At 39.7% G+C, this 25,980-nt stretch overlaps 1 protein-coding gene across 4 annotated transcripts in view; it reads right to left on the bottom strand.

Annotated features, from left to right (window-relative positions):
- ME3 (malic enzyme 3) overlaps window positions 1-25,980 on the bottom strand; it is a 135,292-nt gene that overhangs the window by 57,594 nt on the left and 51,718 nt on the right. For all 4 annotated transcript variants that reach the window (XM_063431108.1, XM_063431089.1, XM_063431115.1 and 1 more), the window contains 2 exons: window positions 24,820-24,969; window positions 364-439 (listed from right to left, as the gene is read on the bottom strand). In XM_063431108.1, the coding sequence (XP_063287178.1) occupies window positions 364-439; window positions 24,820-24,969 (226 nt within the window). The remainder of the gene's footprint in view (window positions 1-363; window positions 440-24,819; window positions 24,970-25,980) is intronic.

Raw genomic sequence — 25,980 nt, 5'->3', positions numbered from 1 at the left:
CAGGAATATAAACATGTATTCCTGACACCATAGTTGTGAAAACGCTATTAACCCTGGCTTTATGTGATAATGACTATGCCCCTTCCCTTTCAGGACACTGTCAAAAAGGGACCAAGCATGGATGTCATTACAATTGTGACCCCCCCCCCCCCCCCCCCCGCCCGGACGCCCATGGCTGGTTCTCCTGTAACATTATAGAATTAGTCTTGATAAACAATACACATTAATGACTTGGCAAACTCTAATGTGGTTCTCCAATCACTGGAAATTCAAAGACAGACAAAAACAGGTCTTCAGAATCTACCACCCCCAATAAATCTTAGCTCTGAAGTATGGAATGAAAAAAAAAGGCATGAATCCTACCTTGATATCTTCTTCAGGCCAGGAGTTCAGCATTGTCGCGATATGACCTTTGTCGTGAATGGTGATAAAAAGACCGCTGGAAGAAAACAAACGAAAATATTATTAGGATATTTCATAAGAATTTTCATATATAAATAAACATTTTGAAATGAAATGAAAAAGTAACATTGCTTAAAATACAGAGCAAAAAAAATAAAAACGTGCTAACTTTTAGCTGGCAGTTAGTATACGGCCCATACTGCCATGTGACATTGCGTGTTTCCAGTGGATTTGTACACCTCAAAGTTCACTACGGAATGTGCAATATTTTTTTAATAACAATTCTGAATTGCTTTTAAATTATATTGTATGCCCAACGTCTTGGTAGATAGCACACACACTGATTTAACTCCCACGTTATGCGTACGTGGAAGGATTTTATGTGTCGGAATGTCCACGAGAGCAATTGAAGATTCATGGGTCTAAGACATGGGTAGGCCACCTTTGGCACTACAGATGCTGTGGACTACATCTCCCTTGATGCTTTGCCAGCATCATGGCTGTAAGAGATCTATGGGAGATGTAGTTCATAACATCCGGACTGCCGAATGTTGCCTACCCGTGGTCTATGACATGGACCTGGACACAGAATTTCATATTTTATAACAAAATCTATATTATTTTACTTGTAAGCAATTCAGCTGGTGTAGAAAGGAGTGCACTGGTATCTTGTGTATATTATCAATTAATTCCACCAGCAACATTATGATGTACGCATGTTCATGTGAGGATCAATACAACGAGACAGAGATAAATACATAAAACTGATACTCCATCTCTATCTAGAATACTTTGATATAATGGCAGGTCAGGATCTTCTAGAATTGCAGGGTATGGAAAGAGCATCAGGACATAGCAGCAGGGAATAACAAGCAATTTTATGATGCAGTATTGCAGACTGCTGCTTAGAGAAACTGTGTGAAACTGTGTGAAAGCATGTTCAACATTATGATTAAGTTTGGAGAACAGATTAGCATAGCACATGGTGGGCTGCGTGAGATGTCGCTCCACAAAAAAAACACCAAAGTTTCTTCAACAGAGACAAAAGTGACTAATTGTTGAAAATTGAACTAATGTTACAGTCAAACTCTTCTATAAAACACTTCTGCTTGTCACCGATATATTTTCCCAGAGAGACCTGTTTTACAAATCAACTCTCTCAACTTTCAATACGGCATGGATATCTCCAAATTCAACACATCACCCTTCGTGACCCTATTTAAGACAGACAGTTCCAATCTTGAGCCCGAAATGTTCTGTTCTGCTTTTCTATGAGCTCTTAATTATTGATATCTCTAATAATCATTTATTCTAAAAAAACAACCAAACATAAAAAATAAAATGCTACAGTATAGTAGTAATTCACTTGGACTTTTTTTAAGATAACAATTAAATACCATCACAGAACATTAAATTCAATAAATGAATGAATCAACCAAAACCAGGAATTCTGAAGAAATGACAGGAGTATGCGATATTTTACATTTTGTTCAGCTCAGATATGTTTCTTGTAATTTGGAGCTCCCTTGACAATTATCAGTCATTTTAGCAAACTCCACTGTGTACACATGAAATCTGTTTTAACAATAATGCTAAAACATGGGGCCCTATAACACGTTTACTAGCTGGGGATATAAACTGTTTGAGGGGATATAAAATGTTTGAAGTTACATTAAACTATCGTTAATAGTTCTGAAATGTGCGTGCTTCTCTTTCAAAAATGAAATTAAATAGAAAACACCCATAAAAGGATGTTCCCTTTAAACATTTTAAGGGTTTCCCGTGGCACCAGTACAAAGATTTTATTGGCTTTTAATAAAAAGGAATGCAGTTTTGTTTAAAGATTCTGTTGATAAGAAAGATATGATGTCGTTTTTAAAACCTGGGGCTGAGACCTTCTAAGAATAGATCACTAACAGAGCAAGACACTGTTTAATGTAAGTAAGTGATTAATTCATCTTAAGGAATGGGGATGAACCACATAGAACAAAGCAATGGGGGCCGTGGTTAACACTTTAATACCGTGGCAGTGGTCAAAGATGTAAGATTAAAGGGCCATTCTCAGTACCATAACAACCTATTCTCAATGGGTTTACTATGGTGCACAGAACTTCGTTCTATGCCACATGGACAACAGGTAGATGTTTTCAGTGTATCAATAAGTTCAATTAATTGAATCTGATGAGAAATATTACAACTGGGTGATACGCTACATAGAACAAAAAAACTCTGCTGAACAGGGTTTTTTTTTTGTAGCCAACATAAACCCGTATTAGCCCATTGGTAGTGAGAGCAGCAGGGTAATGATTAAAGTAATAATTAAATCATTTAAAATGAATAAATAAATTAATAATAAAGTATACATTTAATAAGCCAAATACATGTTTTAATTCTTGGCAATTTTGGGCACCTCTATGGTGCTAGTGACAGCTTTTTGTAATGATAGTTTGTCCTAGAATTATGTATTAACATTATTTGGTTCTGGATTCCATTCATTGCATACGGCCAGGCTGAAATCCTGTCTACATCCAATCTAACTCTTAGGCTGTATTTTTATAATCTGGGCTGGGAGCATTTAGCCTTTAGCTAATCACCCTATCTGAAACGGGGAAAGTTAACAGTAGAGAGATGGAAATACAGGCTACAGAATGGGAAAGAGGAGTTGGGAAGAAAAGGTGGATTGTGTGACTGGGGTCCCACAGATGAAGAAATGGACCAGACTGGTTGGGGGGGGGAAGGGGTGATGAGATGACTTAAACCCTATGGCCATGCCTTGACCCATGTCATACTTTGACATCAAGTCTAACAAGAAGAATCTAGGGATTCCATGTTTTCTCCCACTTAGGAAATCCATTACCGTAGTGTCGGAAAAACAACTTGTAGTGCCCTTACCAAAGCTGTACAAAATGTATTTTTAAATTAATGTATTTGCTATTTAATTCTTATTCTCCCTCTTTCACTCTTCGTTTCTTTCTCTTTCTTACATTGTTGATTCAACATTATTAAATATTATTCATTTTATTACTATGGGAACATATACCTTAAAACTGATCTAAAAATTACCTCCCATTGTTATATTTTTCCTCTCTGTTTTTAAAAAGAGTGATTGTTCTCTTAATGTTACACTGCTGATAGGTGTTCTTTGCATCCCACATACATTTTGTTTGAACAATTAATTCCTTATGTTTATCTTGACATGATTTCTCTGTACTAATTTGCTAAATCTTAAAATGATTGTCAAAAAATTTAATTTGCTCATGTTTTAACGCACTATTTATATAACGTATTACAATTATAATAATAATATTAAAACAAAACAAAAAAATCTCTTCTGAATTGGACGTTTCTACCGAAGATGAAGATTGCGGAAAATATGGTAATTCAGAGTTATCTCTTTATGTTTGTGTACTATGTGGGTGGTCAGCTCCGCTTTGTAGTGCCCCACTGAAATGTATTCATTGTGCAGACATAGACTTTCTGGGTAATACCATTGTATCTACACACTGTACTAGTTAAATTGCAAGCAAATGTATGCACAATATATATATACTACATTTAAAAGGGACAATATAGTCAGTAAAACAAATATAGCATAATGTAGTTGTTCTGGTGTCTATAGCCTTTCCCTGCAAGCATTTTAATTTGAACTCTGCCTTTTCAGAGAAAAGGCAGTGCTTACATTGCTGCCTAGTAACACCTCTGGTGGCAGTCACTCAGATGACCACTAGAGGTGCTTCCTGGATCAGTGCTGCACGGAGATGCTGATCGGTGCAGTGTGGAGTTTTGCAGCCTGTGTGCATTAGCCTCCCAATGCTTTCCCATCGGAAAGCATTGGATTGGCTGATCTCGGCCAAAAGGTGGAGCTTGAGCTTGGCCAACTGCGAGGAGACTTGTGCCGCACTAAAAAGTGGAGTAAAATACCCTTTTCACAGTAAGGGGGAGAGTAAAGGGGAGCAAGCCATCTAAATGATGTTTCACACCGATTGTGTATTCCTTAGACTATAGTGTACAGTTAATTATAGAACCTGTTCTTTATCTTATACCTGTAATGCCCAGTTTGGATGAAAAAAGGATGGTTGAATATCAACTATCCCTCATGATGCTAAACTCAGCAAGCCATAATTTACAGCGTGAGTTATAAAGGGGGTCCAAAAATGCAATGCAGTTATAAAACAAGGCGCTACAGACTTTCTCAAAACACAGCATGCTACACTGGATTGGACTGGATGTAGTCTGCACATAACATCGCTGAGAGTAGTGACTTATGCATGTGCTGTTAAGTCTTCCTAGATGCAGTCAAAAAATCATAGAAAAGTAAAAAACCAAAAAAAAAAAAAAAAACCATAACACAGATAATACATTTGCTGAAGACGTATAGCCTTAAAGTCAGACCAACTCATGTTAGGCACGGCATGAGCATGTTAGCATATCTTCAAACTGCAATTAAAATTCATTTTAATTTGATTAGGTGAAGAAATGTTTTGGGCCGTTTAAAATTATTTACATAAAGACATTTAGCCATTTCAGGCACATTAGAGACCAATACAAAGTATCATTCTTACTCTTTGAATTAAACATGATCTCACATCTTCCTGTTAGCAACAGTAGGTGCGTAACAGCACAATAAAAATAAACATATAACCCATGATACAATATACGTATAAATAAAGAAACAGGGTAAAAAGGAAATATACTGTTACAAGCACAAGAGACAAGTTCAGACTTTAAAAACTACTTTGCCTTTTCTAAATGCACTATTCAACTTGATATATTTTATTTTACATTTTTTTTGTCTGTGGGCGAAAAGTCAGGATTGAATAATTGCATACATATCACTGACTTGCCAATTTTTAGAATATAAAACGGAGCAAAATAAAGCCCAATGTAGTCATGTCACAATTCAATGGCTTCAGAATTGTCCTAAATTGCATTTCTACTTACCACCAAGAAACTGTAACAATAATGGTTCTACCAACGCTCCATAACATTCCAATGTCACAAACACATTTCATGTTACACTACATCCAGTTTATGTGCCCTTTCTGTGGAATAACAAAGACTCTCTGTTGAACATTAATCTACCATTCCACACATTCTTTTCTATAAAGCACTGAAAGACTAAGTGTGTATGTTTGATCTTAACGAATACAGAAGAGGGCCAATATAGCACGGGGAAACTTAATCCACTAATCATTAACTGTTTTATAATTAAACTACAAAAATGGGAGGTCTACCCTATATATCCCTATTTAGGAGGGACAGTCCCTATTTTGGGCTGAAATCTCTCTGTCCATCTTTTCTACCTTGAAGTCCCTCTTATTTTAAGGAGCTTCATATTGTGGTGAGTGTGTAACAGAGATCCACATCAATAATACTCTAGGGAATGTTTCTTTCAAGCGCAATACATGTGCTCAGAAATAAATCAGTTATTCCACACATATTTGGCCCCAGACACAAACATACACATGGTCACAGAGACGTACATTTGAATACAGGGATACTCACTGTCAGACTCACAATCAGACACAATGACTGTGATAGTTATTAATGGGCGAAGGGAGCAGGGTCCAATCTATATTAAAGACGGCCCTGACTGACAGACACATATGCATGTCCTCTACATATTTGTAAAGGAAAATCGCACTATATACACAAAAAAAAAATCTTGCGGGTAATGCGAATGTCAATAAGCCTAACCCTTTTGATATAGTAGTTAAAGAGACACATGGGCTAGCTAAAATCTTTATATATCTTCTCAAGGGTCATGCAATATGTAGGCTTTAGTGTAAATTAAGGGAATATTTCTTATAAATAGGTATAGATTGCAGGTATGCTCTGTTCGACCACTGCCTTCAAAAATAGTGAATGTGTTTTCAAAGCCAACTGAGCACGGACCAAAAATGGGGACTTATAAGTGCACAAATGTATAAACTACAATGTCAGTAAAAATTGTTTATGACGACTGAAATTAATTGGGCAAAAAAAAGAACCCTGAAAGCAGATGATGCTATCTTTGTAACATGGGCCTCGATTTAATATCGTTGGATAAACTTTTCAAATGATTTTTTCAAAATATAAAAAAAAGATACATATTCAAAAAAATAAATACAATCTTTTCAAAATATTACAAAATTCAAATGTTTTTCATAATATTAAATAATCCTAAAAAGTTTATCCAAAATGATTAAGTCATTTAAAAAGCGTACCCAACATTAATAAATTGAGGAATGGTTGAAAAACGGCAGGTGGTGTGTCAGAAAACACGCAAACTACTAGTTGAAACATAAGTCGAACTAACTGTATTAACTGATATATGATGATTAGTACTGCACATGGGAATTATGGAGAGCTAAATCTTACCAAGGTCTGACATTCACCTCTCACCCAATCAGTCTTTGATTATATTAACAGCAACGTAAGCTGCTGAATGCTTCCACATGTCCATCTGATGCACACAATGTTCCGTAGGACTCAAAGTGTATTTAATACAGTAAATGACCCCAGATACTTAGGAATACAGCTACATTACATTCAAGGTCAGGCCAGATATTGTCTCATCACTACTTTATCTCAACAGAACAAGAAGCAAAAACATATTATAGCAGGAGAATGGTATGTCACGGAAAAATTATAGTATGTAACAAGAGCACGAAAAATGTATGTAATCCATAATCTAAAGATCTACATCTATGTGAAAACAGATGTTACCATAGCACCCGCACAACAGGCATGCCTGTAATGAATACCGAATGATAACACTATAGGCAGTGGCCGAACGGTTCCATCAATCAGAAAATCTTGCACAGAGCTGGATGGTAAATGCGTGGCGCTATTGCCTGTATGAATTGATACTCTTTGGAGAAACCGTTAGATTTTTGGGACTGACATGCTGATCTATAAATCTATTAATATAAATTGTATTGCGATTACAAGCTAGCAAGGGGCAACTTTGCAACACAGCAACAGTAACTCAAATCTATCAAGCTGGACTTTTCACACATGTTCCTATGGCTGGTGATATCAAGTGATTAGCAGAAAACACACGTTCAAACAAACATCATGTGTACTTCAAGTGGCCAGAGATCGTTTAAACAAGAGTTTAATGGGGGGAAATAATTCTTGTAAAACTGAGCTGAGCAATAGGATGTGCAGCTTAATGTCTGGCACACAAGCAGGGTATTCATTACATTTTGAAGTGTAGCAAATTGAAATCCAAATGGCAAAATTTAGGTTAAAATATTCAAGCTGGGCAGCTACGGCCAAGTTGGAAAATGTCTCCAAGTCAGCTGATTGTCTAAATTTCGTCATTGGAATTTTTATGTACTACAATTCAAAGTTCAGTGAATAGCTCTGGGAAGGTTACAACAATGCTTGTAAGAGGGATCCCAAGTCATGTGTAGATCAGAATGGGTATATTGTATTTAATGATAATCTCTGAAATGCATAATTTAGACCTCAATTCCATTCTATCGTCCGGAAACAGTCCATAAATGTCAACTGGCTTTCGGTGTATTTTTTTACATTTTGATTGGATTTAATGCCAACCAAAATGGTAGCAAATAAAAGCGGAAGAGGGGGGCGTGGCCTGACACGGAGCGAGCTGGACGCGTTTCCTTAGAGCTCCGCTCCGTCTACACCGAAGACAGCATATAATAGCCAGCAAGAAAAACAGAAATACCCCCTAACCTACCATCTAAACAACCCGAGAGAGGTGGAGAAACGGGCGGCGAAAAAAACACAGAAGAAAGGCGCGGAGGCAGGAGCTTCAGCTTCAGTAGCAGAGTTCTTCACTACTCCACGTGGCGGACAGATGGGATCCCAAGATGGCGGAGCAACCCACCCAGACCCGGCGGACATCCTGAACCGGAGGTCCCCAGGAGATAACTTACCTTGCAGGGAAAATAGAGCGCTCAATGAGGGTCCTGAGGGAAGAAATACACGCCATAGGAGACCGTACCGCGCAGCTGGAGGCAAGGCAAGAAACAGCAACCCAGGCACACAACGTGACGATCCAGCACGTGAATCTACTCACGGCCAGACTGACAACGGCTGAATTAGCCATTGAGGATATGGCGAATAGAACCTGCCGCAATAATCTGCGCCTCAGAGGCCTACCTGAAAACACAGGGTAAGGCCCAGTGGCTGAGTTGGTCACTACCATACTGAAACCCCTGCTACCTGGCCTGCCCGATCACATGTGGCACATAGAGAGGGCGCATAGGGCGCTACGTACCAGGCGACCAGACGCTAATGTCCCACGGGACATCATCATAAGATTCCTGCACTTCCAAACCAAGGAGGCGCTGCTTCAGCGAGGGAGGGAAGGCCCAATCACATACCAGGGCACCAGCCTGACCCTCTTCCAAGACCTCGCCCCAGCTACTCTGCAACGCCGCAGGGAATGGAAGCCGATCACGGAAGCACTGAGAGCGGCGAATATAAGATATGCATGCGGATACCCATTTAAGCTGCTAGCTTTCCAGAAAGGAAAAACCCATTTCCTACAGCCAGGTGATGAGGCCTCGGCGCTGTTTGCAGACCTGGGAATCCAGACGCCACCAAGGCTGCCTCCCATGCTGGGCAGTGTTGCTGAACTCCAGCCTCTACCTGTAGAATGGCAAACCGTCGGGGAATGAGGTAACGGGGACATGCTATATCGTGGAACTTTATGTGTCCCTCACACACATGAGGGCTGTGGACCTGGTTAAAAATACGCCACCTGATAGAAAGGATACAGAGCGCCGGCCCTGAACCCATGGACGTACTTACTGAACAGACCTTTAGACGGGTGGACACGGCGGGAACAAAAACTGATCCATAAGATCACTCTGGCAGCTAGGAAGGCAATGGCACAGGTTTGGCTACAAACTACACTACTGCCCATACAAAGGGTTATATCCAACCTAAAAGAAATACACCTCATGGACAACTTAACCACTCGACTGAAAGGAACATTACCTAGTTTCGACAAATTATGGGACCCATGGCACAATAGTGACGTGGTATGAAAACCCACCCACCCTGACACACATGCGTAAAGGGGGGGAACGACCCAAGACAGAACACAAGTAGCACCCCTGACAGGGTCTGGAAATACCACCGCGGACCCAGATAACGTATCTGGATACATTGCACCGCCGCAGGACTCCATCCCCCTACCCCCTCTCTCTGCACCCTCCCCACTTCCCTGTACTCTTCCTCTACTCAACTTTTTCTTCTGCCCTTTACTCATATACTTTACTTCCCACTCTTCTTAATTCTATTTCTATATACTCTTGGTGACAACATAAATTATAATATGCTAAGCAGAAGTAGGATATAAACCTACCTAGACACTGTACACTATATAAAGCCCACTTTCGAGGTCGACAAATGTGACACCATTATTGATTTTTTTTACTGTTTATTATACATATTAATGGTAAAGCACTTACAAGCTATGTATGATATTATTCAGTTACTGTTTATATATATATATAAAAAAAAAAAAAACTCTTGACACAGAGACAAGAGGACCTACGGCTACACAGCTTAATGTTTATATTCAGGAAAGCACATGTTAGCCAGAACCGTGATTACATGGGCTTCTGCGTAAGCCATAATGCAACTGTGTTTATTCATCTCGGCGAAAGCCGTGATGCAACTGTGTTTATTCATGTCGGTGAAAGCCGTAATGCAACTGTGTTCACCTAAGCTCTGTCAAGTGAAAAATAAATAAATAAATAAAAAAAATAAAAAAACGGAAGCACATTCATCTGCCTTATTAAATGACTAACCATGTTAGACATCGGGGCGTCAATGCGATCCCATATTCGTTTAGTTTTAAACCTCCCCCATGCCTTCACACACCTAACAGAGAGCTCTAGACTCAGGCAAGAGTCAATCCAACCAATCAGAGCACTCTGACTAGTGTCTGCAATCTCAGTTTGCACAGAGCTCTTGATGGGCAAAGTTGGATTTTTTGCGTTGTGGTTCTTTTTGGGATCTGCTCTTTTTTATGTTTAAAGTTTGAAGGTGGACTTTACGTGCTTAAGAAGAAAGACATCTAAAATGGTATTTATTTAATTGGGCCTCTTCCCTATCATCAGGTAAGGAACATTTATTGGAAAGGGGGTGGCCAGGGATTTGTGGACCCAGAGCCATCCCTTGTATTGTTGCTGCTAATGGGTAGCTGCTGGGTTATTATTTATTATTATTAGAAGCATTTATATAGCGTCAACAGATTCCGTAAAGAAGGTCATGGGCAGAGAATAGAGAAGGGCCATACATATGGATCTGTGAAGAGATAAGAGGGGCTAGAATTGTTCAGTGCTTTATAGGTGTGGCTTAGCACTTTGATTTGACTCCTATAGGATACAGGGAGCCAATATAAGTACTGACAGAGGGGTGAGGTGTGAGAGGACCGACTAGAGAGGAAAATCAGTCTGGTGGCATTCATTACAGACTGTAGTGGGGCAATACAGCGTTTGGGAAGACCAATTAGGAGATGGTTACAATAATCCATGCAGGAAATTACTAGAGCATGGACAAGCTCCTTGGTAGCCTCTTGCGTAAGAAAGGGGCGGATGCGGGCAATGTTTTTAAGGTGGAATCTACAGGATTTGGTAACAGACTGGATGTGAGGCTCAAGGGTGAAGCCAGAATCAAGTATAACTCCAAGTCATCATGCTTGCAAGGATGGACTGATGTGGATACCACTCACTTGAATGGAGAGCGAAAGAGGAGGATCAATATTAGGAGGAGGAAAGACAAGGAGCTCAGTTTTAGAGAGATTGAGTTTCAGAAAGCAGGAGGACATCCAGTATGACATGGAAGAAAGGCAAGCAGTGACAGTGTATCAAATATTAAAAAATTCTTAGGACCGTGTTTATTCTTGGCATGTGTATAACTTCCACCACTACGGTTACCACAGCATCATCACACATGCATTGTCAGGACTGTTGCAGAGGCACCCAAAATGGATTGGACAGGGTTTCCATTATTTTGTTTTACCACTGATTTATGGTAGTCTTTAGTAAACAGATGGAAAGTCAGACATAATGATATATATATTAGTTACCAACAAAGGCATGGACAAGAAGCTAACCATCTACTATAGCAGAGACCGTTCAATAGCATTGCTGCACTGCAAATACGTTTGAAGTTCCAATAACAATCATTTCGAAATTGGTATAAAAATAAATAAATAAAATGTAGTTGTGGGTTACTTAGTAACCGCTAACATCTGAAAACTCCAACTGTGCACGTAAAGGAATAAAACTGATTTGTAAAGGCTTGAACCACAGGCACTGCTGCAAAGCAGGGTACCATAACCCACCGTGGGGACCTTCCTCCCACTAACTAGTAATGTTTTCCATTGTGCAGTAAAAGGTAGGGGGAGATGCAGCAATTTCAGCCTGCTGTGAAAATATAGTAATCAGAACCGCTACAGCTTAATGTATATCGTTTGCATTTCTAATGCCCTAATTTCCTGTATTTCTTCTTTGGCGAGATTGGTGTATATTTGTCAATATTTTAATATGTATACACATTTCAATGAGCATAACAATGTTATACCTACAGCTATAAAAAAAAAAAGTATTTCGAAAAAGATACTTGGAAAAAACAAAGTCTTATATTTTTTCTCCCCTTTTCAAGTCTGATCCTTGTTCTGGTTTTGGTGTGTTTTGGGGAACACATATGGTAGCTTTAATGTGCTAAACTGGTTCATTTTGAAGGTGCTTAAATTTTCTTTTACTTTGAGATCAGGCACATATACACACTTATAGTTTAACTAAAGGAGAATGTATTGCGAGATCGAATACTCTGCATGAAAGATCCAAATTAAAACTTATATTTTGTGGGAAAAGGGATAAACACTCTAAGTAGTCAATTTACATGCGGTATGGCGAACACTGACTGCTTACTAACCTGATTATTTACTACGGTAAGAATTCAAACTTTAAGGCCAGAGCAGCTGAAATTAGAATTTCTCCAGTTGAGCTATTTTGACCTCTTATTTTAAATTTATTTTAAATTCACCTTAAATTCTCACTTTAATAAATTACTCTGTCGGAGTTCTAGGAACAAGTTTTCTGCATTTTTTTTTTTTAATTCTTTATTTTCATTGTGCAATATCCGACAATATAGCCTTCATAGCCCCAACAGCTTATGCAGGCACAATAATAACACTTTTGTACAATTTCGTGACATTGGTGGTTTTAACGCCAGTTTTACAGATTGTGATATTCGAACCATATAACATGTTCAATTGTATGATGCAATCTAAGCGTATATATAAGTATGCCACCTTAACATATGCCTAAGCTATCTCTGCGTAACAGTCAACCTGTAAGTCGGGCTGAGGTATAATCTGCACTTTTTAGGGATGTATTGGGCTGGTTGGTCATAGCGCATGTATTGTCTGTGCCACTAGTGACGGTGGTGGGTAGTAGGTTAATACAGGCATAGAAGATTAGCTTATGGGCTCCCGGCCCTTTACGTGGTATTAGGTATGTTAGATTTGGCGTCGGTGTATGGGCTGGGTGTCCGTGGTTCGTCGTTGTGTGATCGAGTCTTATATCGGAGCTTGGTTGTCTGTGTGTCCCCAGGTCTTAGCTTATATTGTCTGCTGATTGGGGTTGTTACTACGCCTTGTAAGTAGAGTACGTGCTCCGTTAGTTACTATGCCCATTAACCCCAGGGCATTAGGGGGGGGGGGGGAGAGGTCTATAATCTATGTACGGGGCATTCGCCTCGTCTGTTCGGGGCGTGTTGGCCTTGGCCGACCGGTAAGGTGAGGTCTAGGCTGTAAATATTGTAAAATAATATAAAATAACTGGTATAACAACAGGAGTGCTATCTCAACTAAAAACACGTTAACTTAAATCTGGGCGTATAGTCGCTACCGGTTTCAAGGTACCTACTCCGGGTGTTCAGCAGGAATGTCCGTGGCGACATTGGGTAGCCACAGTGTGGCCATTAGGGCTGGAGCATTCCCCAAGGAGGAAATCTTATAGTGGTTGTCGCCTTTGGTCACCCATAGCGTTCTTTGAGTCGCCCATCGGTATGCAATGCCAGCTGTTTGTAGGATGGACGTGACTGGCTGCAGGCTCTTTCGCCACAATAAGGTATCTCTGCTTAAGTCCTGGAAAAATGTAAGCTGGTGTGACTCGAGGTCATGCGGTGATTTCACTTTGACTGCTGTCATCAGAGCAATTTTGTCCGTGAGGGACTGGCATCTCAGGATGACGTCTCGTGAGGCTGCTTGTGGTGCTAGTCGAGGTTTGGCGATGCGATATACGCCATTAAATGTGAAGTGTTTTGTTTGCTTATTTGGGAGGAGGGAGGCCACCAAGCACCTTATGTAGTGGGGCAATTCGTCCAGTGGTACCTCTTCTGGTACACCTCGTATTTTGATGTTCTTTCTCCTGCCCCTGTCCTCCAGTACATTTATTTGTCTATTGACATTAGCTTGTGCCTTTTGCAGCTGAGTGACTGTGTCTTTTAGGGATGTGAGGTCTTGGCGCAAATCTCGTACCTCTTGTTCTGCAGCGTGGGTGCGGGCCGATACCGCTTGTACTTCAGTTGCTAGTCCTTTTAAGTCAGCCTGCCACATAAGCTGGAGATTTCGCTGGAGGCCAGTCAGCATAATCTGAATGTCCTGTTTTGTGGCCGGAGTTAACTCTTCGGCGGGTTGCATGTTCTTGCTGTCACTGGCGGCCTGGGCTGCACTGTGTGTAGAGTCTCCATTCTCTGACCGCTCGGGTGAGACTGCTGTGGCGGTTCGAGTCCGCTGGTGCGTGGGAGTCTGCAGCATGCTGCTTATGTCCCTGTGCGGTAAGGAGTTGTTCTGGGCTGGTTTTTTTCTTCCTGGGAGTAAAAGTCTGCGTCGGCAGAGTATAAGCTCGCCCCGAGCCACGATGTTAATTTCCTGTTAAGGGTCTGCTCACGTGTATAGTAGGCCCCAGTACCTTTGGCGCGGCGTTTCGTGCCCGATTTCTGCACAAACGGCATCTGTGGAATCAGCCGGTTGTCGGGAGTATGTGCCCACCGCTCTCTTTTCCCGGTGAGGTTTATTTTTACGCCTTTTAGCCGTTTTTCCGCTCCTAGATGTCAGACCTGCTGGAAATGGCGCCCTTCCCGCTGTGCCGCTAGCTCCGCCCCCTTTCTGCAGTTTTATGGAATCTCAATGTTACGTTACTGTCCAGAAAATCCTTAAATTATCCCTCACTTTATCGAGCAACAGGGTGTAAGGTATATAAAAGCTTTTAAATGTGATTTTCAGGATCAAATTGCTGCTCTTAATGTGCATTTAGTAAAACATGGGTAAAGGCAGTCTTTTAAGTATAAGTGTGAATATCTGAAGGGGGTAAAGAAAATTCTGACCAATACTTTTAAATTTAAAGTGCAAATGTTGCATCAGTTATTTTTTTTTTTTTCTTTCATGGCTTAATAGCCAACGTTGTGTTTTAGAATTTTTTTTAAACATTTTTATTATTTATAACTTATGATAGACTATTGGCATAGGCTGAGCATGCAACTTAAATTAAAGGGACACTCGAAGCACCATCACAACTTTAAGTTAATGAAGGTCATGCCCCTGCAGGGTCATTGCGGAATTCACTGCCATTTAGGAGTGAAATCTCTTTGTTTATGCAACTCAAATTAAGCTATATCAAACAAAGGTTTTTTTAAGAGGTTTACATGAATGATGAAGATAGAACGCTTCGGATTTTGCTAAACAAGTTTCAAAACAAAAGAATGCCCAAACTACTCAGTGCTTTCCAGTATCGATGAGAGATTTACTAATTTAACATATAAGAAACAAAACTATTGTCATGACTTCACGAGAAACGACATGTATACCTGTAGAAACCTAACCTAAAATACACATGGGAAGGAGGTCAAGGGAAATATTAAGAAGTATCAGATACAGTATCAAGCCAAGGCAAATACTCAGTTATTTTCAGGGATGGCAAATTCAAACCATTGTACCATGGTAAGACAAATGGAAGACTTGGCTTACAGTGGATTTGTAGTATTTCCTACACACGTTTTAATCCCTTTCTGATATGTGCCATACCCTTAATGGAAGCCATTGAATAGAACATGGAGTCCAAAAACCAACCAAATCATGGGTTTTACTGATTGTGTAAAGTATCAAGTGATACTTCAGGCATCCAGTTTCCTGTACCCCATGCCACAGGACCAGATGAAAACTACCATAATAAAAAAAATGGCAGTAGAAGGAGCTCCTGATACATGCCAATCATCAAGGAATGTCAGTACTGTGACGGACTCCCAGAATTAACACTCAGTCTGGGGCCAACCTGTTACACGGTGTGCTGTTAGGGTTAGTGTTAGCTAGTAGCCAGGGTTAGAGTTAAGGTCTAAAATGTATGCATGGAGTTCAATTGTTGAAATACATTTTTTTATAGTTAACAAAACATTTCTTCATATCTTTTTTGTTTTACTTCCCTTGGAAAAATATGTGAAAGTAACTGCAAGATTAAAATCGGATAATCTCATATATAGTGCACATTATAGAGCCAGCTCACAGCTCTAGAAAGAGTGAGCGAGATATATTTCTCTCCTTTAACCCCTTAAGGACACATGACATGTGTGACATGTCATGATTCCCTTTTATTCCAGAAGTTTGGTCCTTAAGGGGTTAAACACTTTATTAAAAAGACTATATATACAAAACTATAACCTGTGTTTTGAGGTGTACAAAAGAGCAAACACAGCAAAACATGGGAGGGTGTAAGGACAATGTAAACTATCTGGTGTAAGCTACCTAGTGCTTAATCATTGGCTGAATTTACCAATCTCAGAGACTCATCTCATCTTTGGTGGCCCAGCTGTAACCAGCATATCAAGTAATGAGACTGTAACATGCTTGAATCAAGGGCAGTGCTCTATCAAAGTGACTTACAAAAATAAGACTGAGCAAAGAAAAGGACGGCAGCAGTTGGATTTCTAACAAAAGAAACCACATGCGAACGTGGAATCATTAAAGCAGAATGTTTAATATTAGAATTAAATAAACAAAAGCGAATCACTGATACCATGCTTACTAGGAGAGGAGAGAACACAGGCACACGACAGCTATTAAACATCAAAAGATGCTTTGATTGTGCGTCACACAAAGGCTTAATTAGGATAAGAAATGTGATGCTACGGGAAATGTACAATATATTGGAAAATCTGCCAAGACTTATTGTGTGCACAGCCATCAATCTCAGTACTCCATTCCTTTGGAGAAACATCCATTGGAGTCACTGACAGCAGGCAACAACTACAACGTCTCCAGATGCTGCCCAAATGTTTAATACGAGCTTAAAAACAAATAAAATAACAAATTACTGCGAATCAAATGGAATCAGCCATTTAAAGTTTGAAAGTTCTTACAGCTACAGTAATTGCTATCGAAATGGACGTAGAACTTGGTGAATTGTTATATATTACAAAAACAAAATCCAACTATAAATATGAAAAATTAATTAAACTACTATTTTTTTATTACACATTTTAGCTGTAATCTACCCAGTCATACAGCCCCAGTCAAACATGGAACAACTCGTGGCAATCTGAACAATTCCATTATACGGTTTTTGCTTTAATATCAATTCTATGCAAAAAAATATGTCTGTCATCATGCGCACTTGACGCTGATGATAGGGGTTGTTCAGATACTTCCCTTCCTCCATTCATGCATACCTCCCTCCGTTTTTTTATTTCTTTGTCGCATAATGGCAGCCCATCCTGCCTGTCCACCTTTCCAATATCTACCTGTCATCACTGACTCCAAATGGGCACATTTGCTCAGAGCCAGTGAGATTGGACCAATCAAATGTTTCTCTTAGAGAAGCTTTTGATTAGAGCGTTCAAGAGAGCCTGTCACATCGTACAGAGGCATGGAGGAGGCTTCGCCCGCTGCTGGATTGTGAATAAGTTTAACGCTTTCTTTGATGATTTTTAAGGGGCGGGGGCGGCAGGGGGTGAAACCTCATGAGCAATGCGTTATAGAGCATTATACATTGAAATAAAATATTTCTAATAAAGGGTCAAAGTAACGCTTTAAGCTCATAAAATAAAAAATATATATATCTGTCAGCTTTAGTTTTGTAGTAGTTACAGTAATAATCCATGAACCATGTAAATGCCCTTTATAAAACAACGTGCTAGGGGGTTAAAAAGTATTTGGACAGTTGGCTGCTTAGCTGATTTTTGGTCATGCCTATGTTTTTACATTGTTAGCTCATACAAAAGAAAGCCAAAATTAAATCCACAGATGATTATAGCTGTGAGATTTTAGAAGGAGAGGTTTTTTTTTTTGTCTTTAAACATGAGAGACAAAGAAAAGTCAGTGGTGCCAATAAAACGTAGAAAGTAAAATTGCAAAAAAAATAAACAAAAGATTGATCTAAGAAATTGGCAAAGCATTAATTATATCAAAATCAACAGTGTGGTACATTGTTAAACAGCAATAATACACGGATGAGTTCAGTAATAGCAGATACGTTAGCAGATCACTGAAGTGTAGGACCAAAGAACACTTGCAATTGTGTAGAAAACAAACAAACAAACAAACAAAAACCTTTCAAATACTGAACAGAGCAATAGCACACTCTGTGATATAGGCATAAAAGTATAAAATATATTTAGTTAAGAGGTAACAAAGCCTCAGAAGGTTTAACACAAACCTCAGAATGGTCACGTTGCAATTTGCTAAAAAAAAAATCTGTTTACGGTGTGGAATAAGTTCTGCAGTCTTATGGACACTAGATGGATAATATTAATTTAAAACACAGACAAATCTGAATGTCAGCTCTCCATGTACAAGTAAGAAAGTATTGAGACACTCTGTTAATTTGTTAAAGACCTCAGCTTCTCCACTGACATGTAACCACTGTAGTGGTTATGGTGCCGGGAGTGCAAGTAGTAAATTTGTTTTATAACAGTTTTACCTGTCTCCACAGCAGCTGGCAGTGCAGGGCTTAGCTAATTGGCTGAGAGCAATCAGCTGACTCTCAGGTAGCTAAAGGATCCTGCTAGCAGTTTCAAGCTCTCCTGAAGGCTACGTAGAGGTTGGTAACATCCCCAGAGGAACCCAATTAGTAGGGAAAACAGTTCTAAAACATTGCTACTTACAATTGGAATGGGGCTCTAGGCACCATAACCACTACAAAACACTGTAGTAGTTATGGTGTCTGGAGTGAAAGTAGTTAGTCTGTTTTAGAACAGTTGGAATTTTTACATAAGGTGGCTAAAGGTGGCTCCTAGCAGTTTCCAGCTCTCCTGAAGGCTACATAGAGGTGGGGAACATCCCCAGAAGAGCCCAATTAGTAGGTCAAACAGTTCTAAAACATTTTTTGCTACTTACAATTGAAACGGAGCCCTCGGCAAAAGGACAAAACCATGTAGTGGTTATGGTGTCTTGGGTATTCCACTAAATGTGCAATTTAATAGTGAATTCCAGACCCAATTCAAAGTAAATTTCCAATTTTAGGTCCAAAGTGCAAACATTTATAAATTCTCCATTCACCAGCTATGTTATCAATTTGGCTATTCTGACCAAATATTTGAAGTTTTGACATATTGCCAAGATGACTCTGGAGAAGTAGCTCATTTTTTCCTAGAGATCCATATTATATTATATTTTATTATATTTCCGGCCCATTTTTCAGTTGTAAAATTGTTTTACTGATATATTTGTTGTGAGGATCCATAGTATTCTCAATGGCAGCATGATATTCCGTAGTAAAAGTGGGTCAAGGACTCACTTTCCAGCATTAAGGGGTCTCGCTGTCATGTAATTTCTTCCTGTATTGCTGTGTTTTTCCATTTTCTATTGTATTGCTATATGGTGCATTTTATTGGGAGAATCACAGTCAGATCGGAGAACATCTTCTGTGAATTGCTTGTGTAATAAGTAAAATAAAGATATAATGCTTTGTTGTACAGAATGATTTGCACTTACACTTAGAAGGTTCACATCTGAATCCAATACAATGCTCAGCCTTGGCATTTTCCAGTGTTTGCTATGTAATTACACTGTTATAGAAATGTTTTCTTTATACTTTGCTACAGATACTCTTGCTGACATTGCGGTGTTATTACATTATTCCTTTCTTTTTTTTTTTTTTTAAACAAAAATAATTTCATTACTGTTATTTTTTTTATGCGTTTTTTTCCCCCAAACGGAATATAGAAACATTATAAATGTCACCACTAATGTCCCAAAGATCAATATTGAGAACTTGAAAAAAGCTGACTAGAAGTGCAGCTAAGTGACAAAAAAAATAAAAAATACAAAAAAATTAAATAAAAAATAGTGGAACATAGATAGGGAGGGGGACACTTGCCCCAGTCAAGTGAGGATAACATCTACACTCTTCCAAGTGTCCTGATAGGCCTCCACCAAAGTAGGTCATCTCTCAAGACTTAACATGCACTCTAGTTAATATATTGCTCACATTTTTTTTTTTTTTTTATAGGTTTGGAAATAGAATTATTAGTCAATAAATACGCATAAATGTACGTGCATGTGTCATGCACAAAAAATATCATATTTTTCCCCTTTTTGTATAGGGATAAGACCATTTAGATACAGAAACTGTTCCATTCTATGTTCCATGTTTGTTGGTTTAAGTTGGCCTCCAAACGCTTGTGTGAGCAGAAATGATAGACACATTATACTAAGTTTTGGGGGTCTACCCCAATCTTCCCTAAACTCCGGCCCTCCAGATGTTGCTGAACTACAACTACCATGATTCTATGAATGAAATAGATAGGCTGAGAATCATGGGAGTTGTAGTTCAGCAACATCTGGAGGGCTGGAGTTTGGAGAAGCCTCTACCCTTTTGTCCTCCTTTGCATTAAACCATTGAACAAAAAGGCAAGATCACAACACAACAGCTGCTTCCATGACCACAGAAAATATGATTCCAGATGAAGAAAATATAAGATGACTATTCCTTTAAAATATATAATATAAAATGCTAATACCTAAAGAAATCTAACTTCAAATAAACTTATGTTTTCTGACAAATGAGATGACGAATGCTCTTGGTTCCTCATGCAAACTCTCACAGTCTTGCTTTATAAACATTCCTTACACTTTTTACTTAGCACACTTCAAAATGGATTTGGACAGACAATGAATGACTGGTCGCTAATTAAAGAAAACACACAGGGCGTGTGAAAAGGGAGGTGAAAGTGCTTTAAAACAGGGGGTCATGGTAGAATAGGGACCCCAGATAATGGAAGATCGGTCTCTCAGGAAGACCTATGGGTGGGGAACCAATCCTTCCTTATTCGTAAAATAGATCTGCAAACATGATCTGCAGTAATATGGCACTTGGGTGTCATATCATAACACAGACATAATTAAAAACTCCACGCTGGTTTAGATGTCAGGAGAGGCAAGAAAAAACACTTTGTTTCAATGGTTACAATCTAGCTCAAACATAACTCTATATCACACAATATATCCAATCCTGAAAGGGGAACCTTTCTACACTGAGAGCAGTGGGGATATATAAAACATGGCTCTTTAAAGATTTTAGCGATAGTGCACAGCCTTCAAACCTTTATGCAGTAAATGGACAAAATGTATATACATGTTCAAATCATTATATTTTAGGTTTGATCATTTCCTTACTTCAACGTAGCACACAAACGTCTAATGAAAAAGGGCACATTCAGGCCTTCAATTTATTTTATTTTTTTCCCCCCAAGGCATAAAATGTTTCAGTATTCAGTAACTATTTTACCCCATTCCCAAAATGAGATGTATTTGAATAAAGTAAAGATGTTGACACTGTAGTTCTGTAAGCACCTTTTGGTCTAATTGAACCAGTTTGTCTATTGTCAGTTTAACAATGGGTAGTACTGGGTGGGGGCTCTATAATATATATATAAATATATATAGTTATATATTATATACACAGACACATTCTCAAAACATTTAAGGAGCAAAAATGTGAGCTGGGATTTTTAGGCGTTCTTCTTTAATTCATATAGGCTGTTGCTGACATTTCAATGTAGTCGTCTACCCAGCTGAAGTAATGATTAGATTGCAAGCTTATGAGGGCAGGGCCCTGTTAATATTTTGTATGTCAATTACTTGTTTTCAAATATCTCCATTTTACAATTGTAAAGTGCTGCAGAATACATTGACGCAGTATTAATGCTATTAATAATAATAATAGTGCAATTACTACTAATAATCTCGGGCAGAATCGGACATTTATGCCCTGGTGCAGACCCAATAATAAAGAAGTCCCAACACATATAAAAAGGTTGAGTGGTTTATGAATATCTTTAGAGCCTAGAGTTGGCATTATTTTATTATTATTATTTTTTTATCAATAAATGCTCCACTGTTATGAACCTTTCATACTATATGATTTGGGGATAGTAGTTGTGTGTTTTTCATTAATCTTAGGGACAGCACTAAAACACACACAACCTGGTCTGCCTGAGATTAGTGGGAGTTAATGACTTTGTCTCAAGTTTATTTTTTGGTTGTGCTGGAATTTCAAAGAAATTAAAATTCAGCCAATATGTGTCTCTCCAATTAATAATTGTTCTTGCCCTATCTTGAATCTATGACAGTTGTGCTCTAAATTGAGATTATAGAAATGTAGTCTTCAGGGGCGGAGCCAGCACTCAACCCGATCAGTCGCATGCCTGCAGCTCTCCGACGATCGGACGCCCTAAAACCCCCAAAACCGACCAAACCGGCTGCCTACTGCTTTGCAAGAAGCATTACAGCACCCCATCACCAATGGGGAAGAAAACAAAAAAACTGCGACCGGATCGGCCGCGGCAATCCGCCGATATCGGTGAACTATTCCGCAGGGCCTAAGATGGCGGCCGACATGGCCGAATACTCCGACAGCACGGATGATTTCCTGCTACACTGTCCGGAGGCTCTAGAATACCGAGAGCCGGCAAAGACAAGCCAGCCGACTGGGGGCCACCCGGTGACCATGGAGATACTCACCTCGCTCCTCTCAGGTTTGCGCCAGTCTTTATCGACAGAGATATCCCAAGTGAGAGAGGATGTCAGAGAGTTTACCGCCCGTTTAACCACCATTGAACAACTCACCCAAGCTCACACAACCCAGGTGGCAGACCTCCAGACACAGGTGAGGGAACTCACCACAGCCCACACTGCACTGTCCCACCAATTAGCTGCCATGGAGGACAAACGCAGATGGAAACACATTAAAATCCGAGGTATAGCTGACTCGCTGACCCCGGCAGAGCTACCTCACTTTCTCCGCAGGCTGTTTGCAACCCTGCTGCCCGCCAAGCAAGCAAAAGGGATACAGCTAGAGGGCATGTTTCGTTTACCCAAGCCTCCACAACTCACTGGCACCGCTACTGGGGACCTCCTCGTCAAACGACTGAATGGGCAAGACAAAACTGCGCTAATGGGCGCCATTAAAGGGAAAAAATCCCTATAGCTTCGAGGGCATGGACATAACATTTTACGCTGACCTATCCCGCACCACTCTGCAATGGCGGAAATCCCTTAGACCACTGACGACTGCACTGGCGGCCAGAGGGACGACGTACCGCTGGGGACCAGCTCATGTACTGATAGTACAACACCAGGACACTGAATACAGAGTCAACGCTATAACAGAGATGGACACTGTAATGGCAAAACTGGGCCTACATAACCCCCCTCCAGCCACAACAACATGGGACCCAGCCAACATTGTACCGTTTATTCCGGATCAGGGGGCGCACAGAGGAAGGAAAATCCGTGAACCACCACCGCCAGTCTAACAAGACTCACAAGATTTATATGTTTTGCTTAATATGTTTATGTTTACCCTTGGTTTTACATTCTTGTATCTTACATTACAACTACCGGGATTGCCCGGAAAGCTGGCTCCAATATATCAACCGCCCCCCCAACTCCAAACAGCACACAGCTGGCTTTAACTCACTGACGAGGAGTTGTATTATACGCCGTCCTGGGCACTACGCTCCTGATTAAATACCCATGTTGGTCTGGGCCAGGTCACGGCCCATCTCAAACCTAACCTACCGACCCCTATGACGGCCAATTACAGTAATTTTCACGCACCCGAACTAGCATGGGTACAATTCCCCTACCCCAAGATAGTACACTCTCTAGAAGCGGTAATTGATAAAGTACGCTCCTACAGCGCCCGCAGTGGCACCACCACCCTCGATAACGCCATCAACCAGGTGGAACTAGAGGTTTTATATAAGCCTCTTAGTTGCTGTCCCACTCTCGACTAAACAACAGTACTTATCAATGCCATGTAGACGCTACATAAATATAGCAAACACACCTGTCACAGCTGTCGTCACATCTTCACTTTACAAGCTCAAGTTTTCCTTAATGTCTAATTTTCATACCTTAAAAATGTGCAGTTATAGCAAATGTCATACTAATGTTATACTTGTTACGGATGCGCTTGATCTAGCGGTTGTGGCTATTCAAGCAAATTGTACAACTTGCACAACAAAAATAAAGAATTACAAAAAAAAAAGAAATGTAGTCTTCTGCATATTCCCATCTTTAACCACAAGTTGACCAAAACAAGTACCGTAAATCTGACTTGTACACCTGCATACAAACAAGGCTGTCCAGACACATTGACCTGTTTGTTGGCTGAGGCCTAGTGTTCAACAATACTTATTCAAAACATCATGCAGCAATGTAACCACATACATTTATTCCCTATACCGGGAGATGCGCAGAACTGAAAATTAAGCACAGTGTAGACGACATTTCAGTAATGGCGAATGGAAAAATCGACCAAGTTTCCAATGTGGTTTTTTTTGGCTTCTATTTTAAAACTCGGATTTCTGTGCCAGTGGGTAAATTTTCAAAGTATTGCTAAAGAAATAAATCGAATTCTAGGTAAACACTTGTGTCGACTCTAGATCAATAAAACTATTTAACTAAAGGACAGTGAGTGCTGGTTTTTTTGTGTGACAGAGTCTGGTTTAATAATATTGTAGCACTGATCATTTCTATTGCTGAAATAAGCAAGAGAGCAGAAAGATTCTATGATTGCAGAGCGATGCGTTTTAAAACATTTGATTTGCTGACAAATCAAAGCAGGAGACAAAGTGATGTGTTTCTGTACAGCATTACTAATATTTGGCTTCAAAACAAAGTTTGAGATTCTTTTCATTTCTAGACGCATGACCAGATTTTAAACATTCTGCAACCCCTCATGTGTGTCTTGCTCCCACATCTTCCAAAGGTAATATGAAAGGCAGCAGATCTGCAGTATAGCATGAAGAATGTATACTATGCTGGCACACCTGATTTTACCCAGAGCTTTCTTTACTACTGCATTCAATATCGGATCATTTTCTGTTTACAGTGTGTTTGTGCTAGATTTCAACCGGAATTAGCAAAAAAGAACTCACCGCGGTCTCCGGAATGCTAAACCGTACTGTTGACAAGCTAGGCCCACTGTAGGCGTATATACAATGGGCATAAATCTCTCGATGTCAGAAGTAAGGACTCGATAGAAGAGTTTCTCATTCCTGTCTTGTAATGTCATCAGGATAATATACCTGCAAGGATAAATATATTATAGAAGATCAAAAATATCTACACAAGATGTTCAGTTTTTTAGGCTGAGCGTGGAGTAAAAACATGTGACTGATAAAGCGCTGAAGGGTCACTTAATGGAAAAATTGCCATTCATGGCTGGGCATTGATTCATTAAGATCCTAGCCATCCTACTGACATAATAAAAAAGGAGCAGGAATGTAGGATTGTAAATCTGAAAAAGTGAATGCCATGTGTTGTAATTTGCATATTTTATAGGGCATTCTGGGAGAGTTATGCAAAACCAATCTTTCTGGTCTGCTAGATCAGAGCTATGTTTCTGAAACGTGCTTTATGTTATGGAACGGTCATACAGCAGTTTATAGAAAGATTTTCTTGAAGGAGTCGGACGTCTGTGTCACCTTTTTAAATCTCACCACTGCAATACTGCACACTGTTCTGTTGGGTATGATCACAGTACATAGGGAGCTACATTTCTGGTTAAGCGTGCCTTGATTTTATTGGGGAGCTGGGGACTGTATGTATTGAGTTAATAAATAAAAAAAGTCACCTCAAATTTTCAAGAATGTAAGTGTGTTGATCCAATATTCGCGTGTGAGCTGTGTGGAACATGTAGAACAACCCAGTGCCCCCTTTTATTTCTGTAACCGTTACCTGGCTAGTTTATATGTCTTACTTTTATTCTATTTTCCTGAACCTGGCTTGTTATTTGATTATTCTGTCTCTCCGTTATGCTGACCTTGGATTGCATTTGACTACAATTTCTCTCTTTTGTTCGTTAAAGGGACACTCCAGGCACCCAGACCACTTCTGCCCATTGGAGTGGTCTGGGTGCCAACTCCCACCACCCTTAACCCTGCAAGTGTAATTATTGCAGTTTTTTATAAACTACAATAATTACCTTTCAGGGTTAAGTCCTCCTCTAGTGGATGTCTATTAGACATCCACTAGAGGGACTTCCGTGTTCTTCTATGTGAGGACCTTCAGCGTCGCCGAAACCCCATAGGAAAGCA

This window comes from Pelobates fuscus, chromosome 1, assembly GCF_036172605.1.
Source record: "Pelobates fuscus isolate aPelFus1 chromosome 1, aPelFus1.pri, whole genome shotgun sequence".
In the NCBI taxonomy this organism is placed as follows: Eukaryota; Metazoa; Chordata; class Amphibia; order Anura; family Pelobatidae; genus Pelobates; species Pelobates fuscus.
Note: the sequence above shows the minus strand (reverse complement) of the source record. Positions and strands in the feature narration are given on the sequence as shown.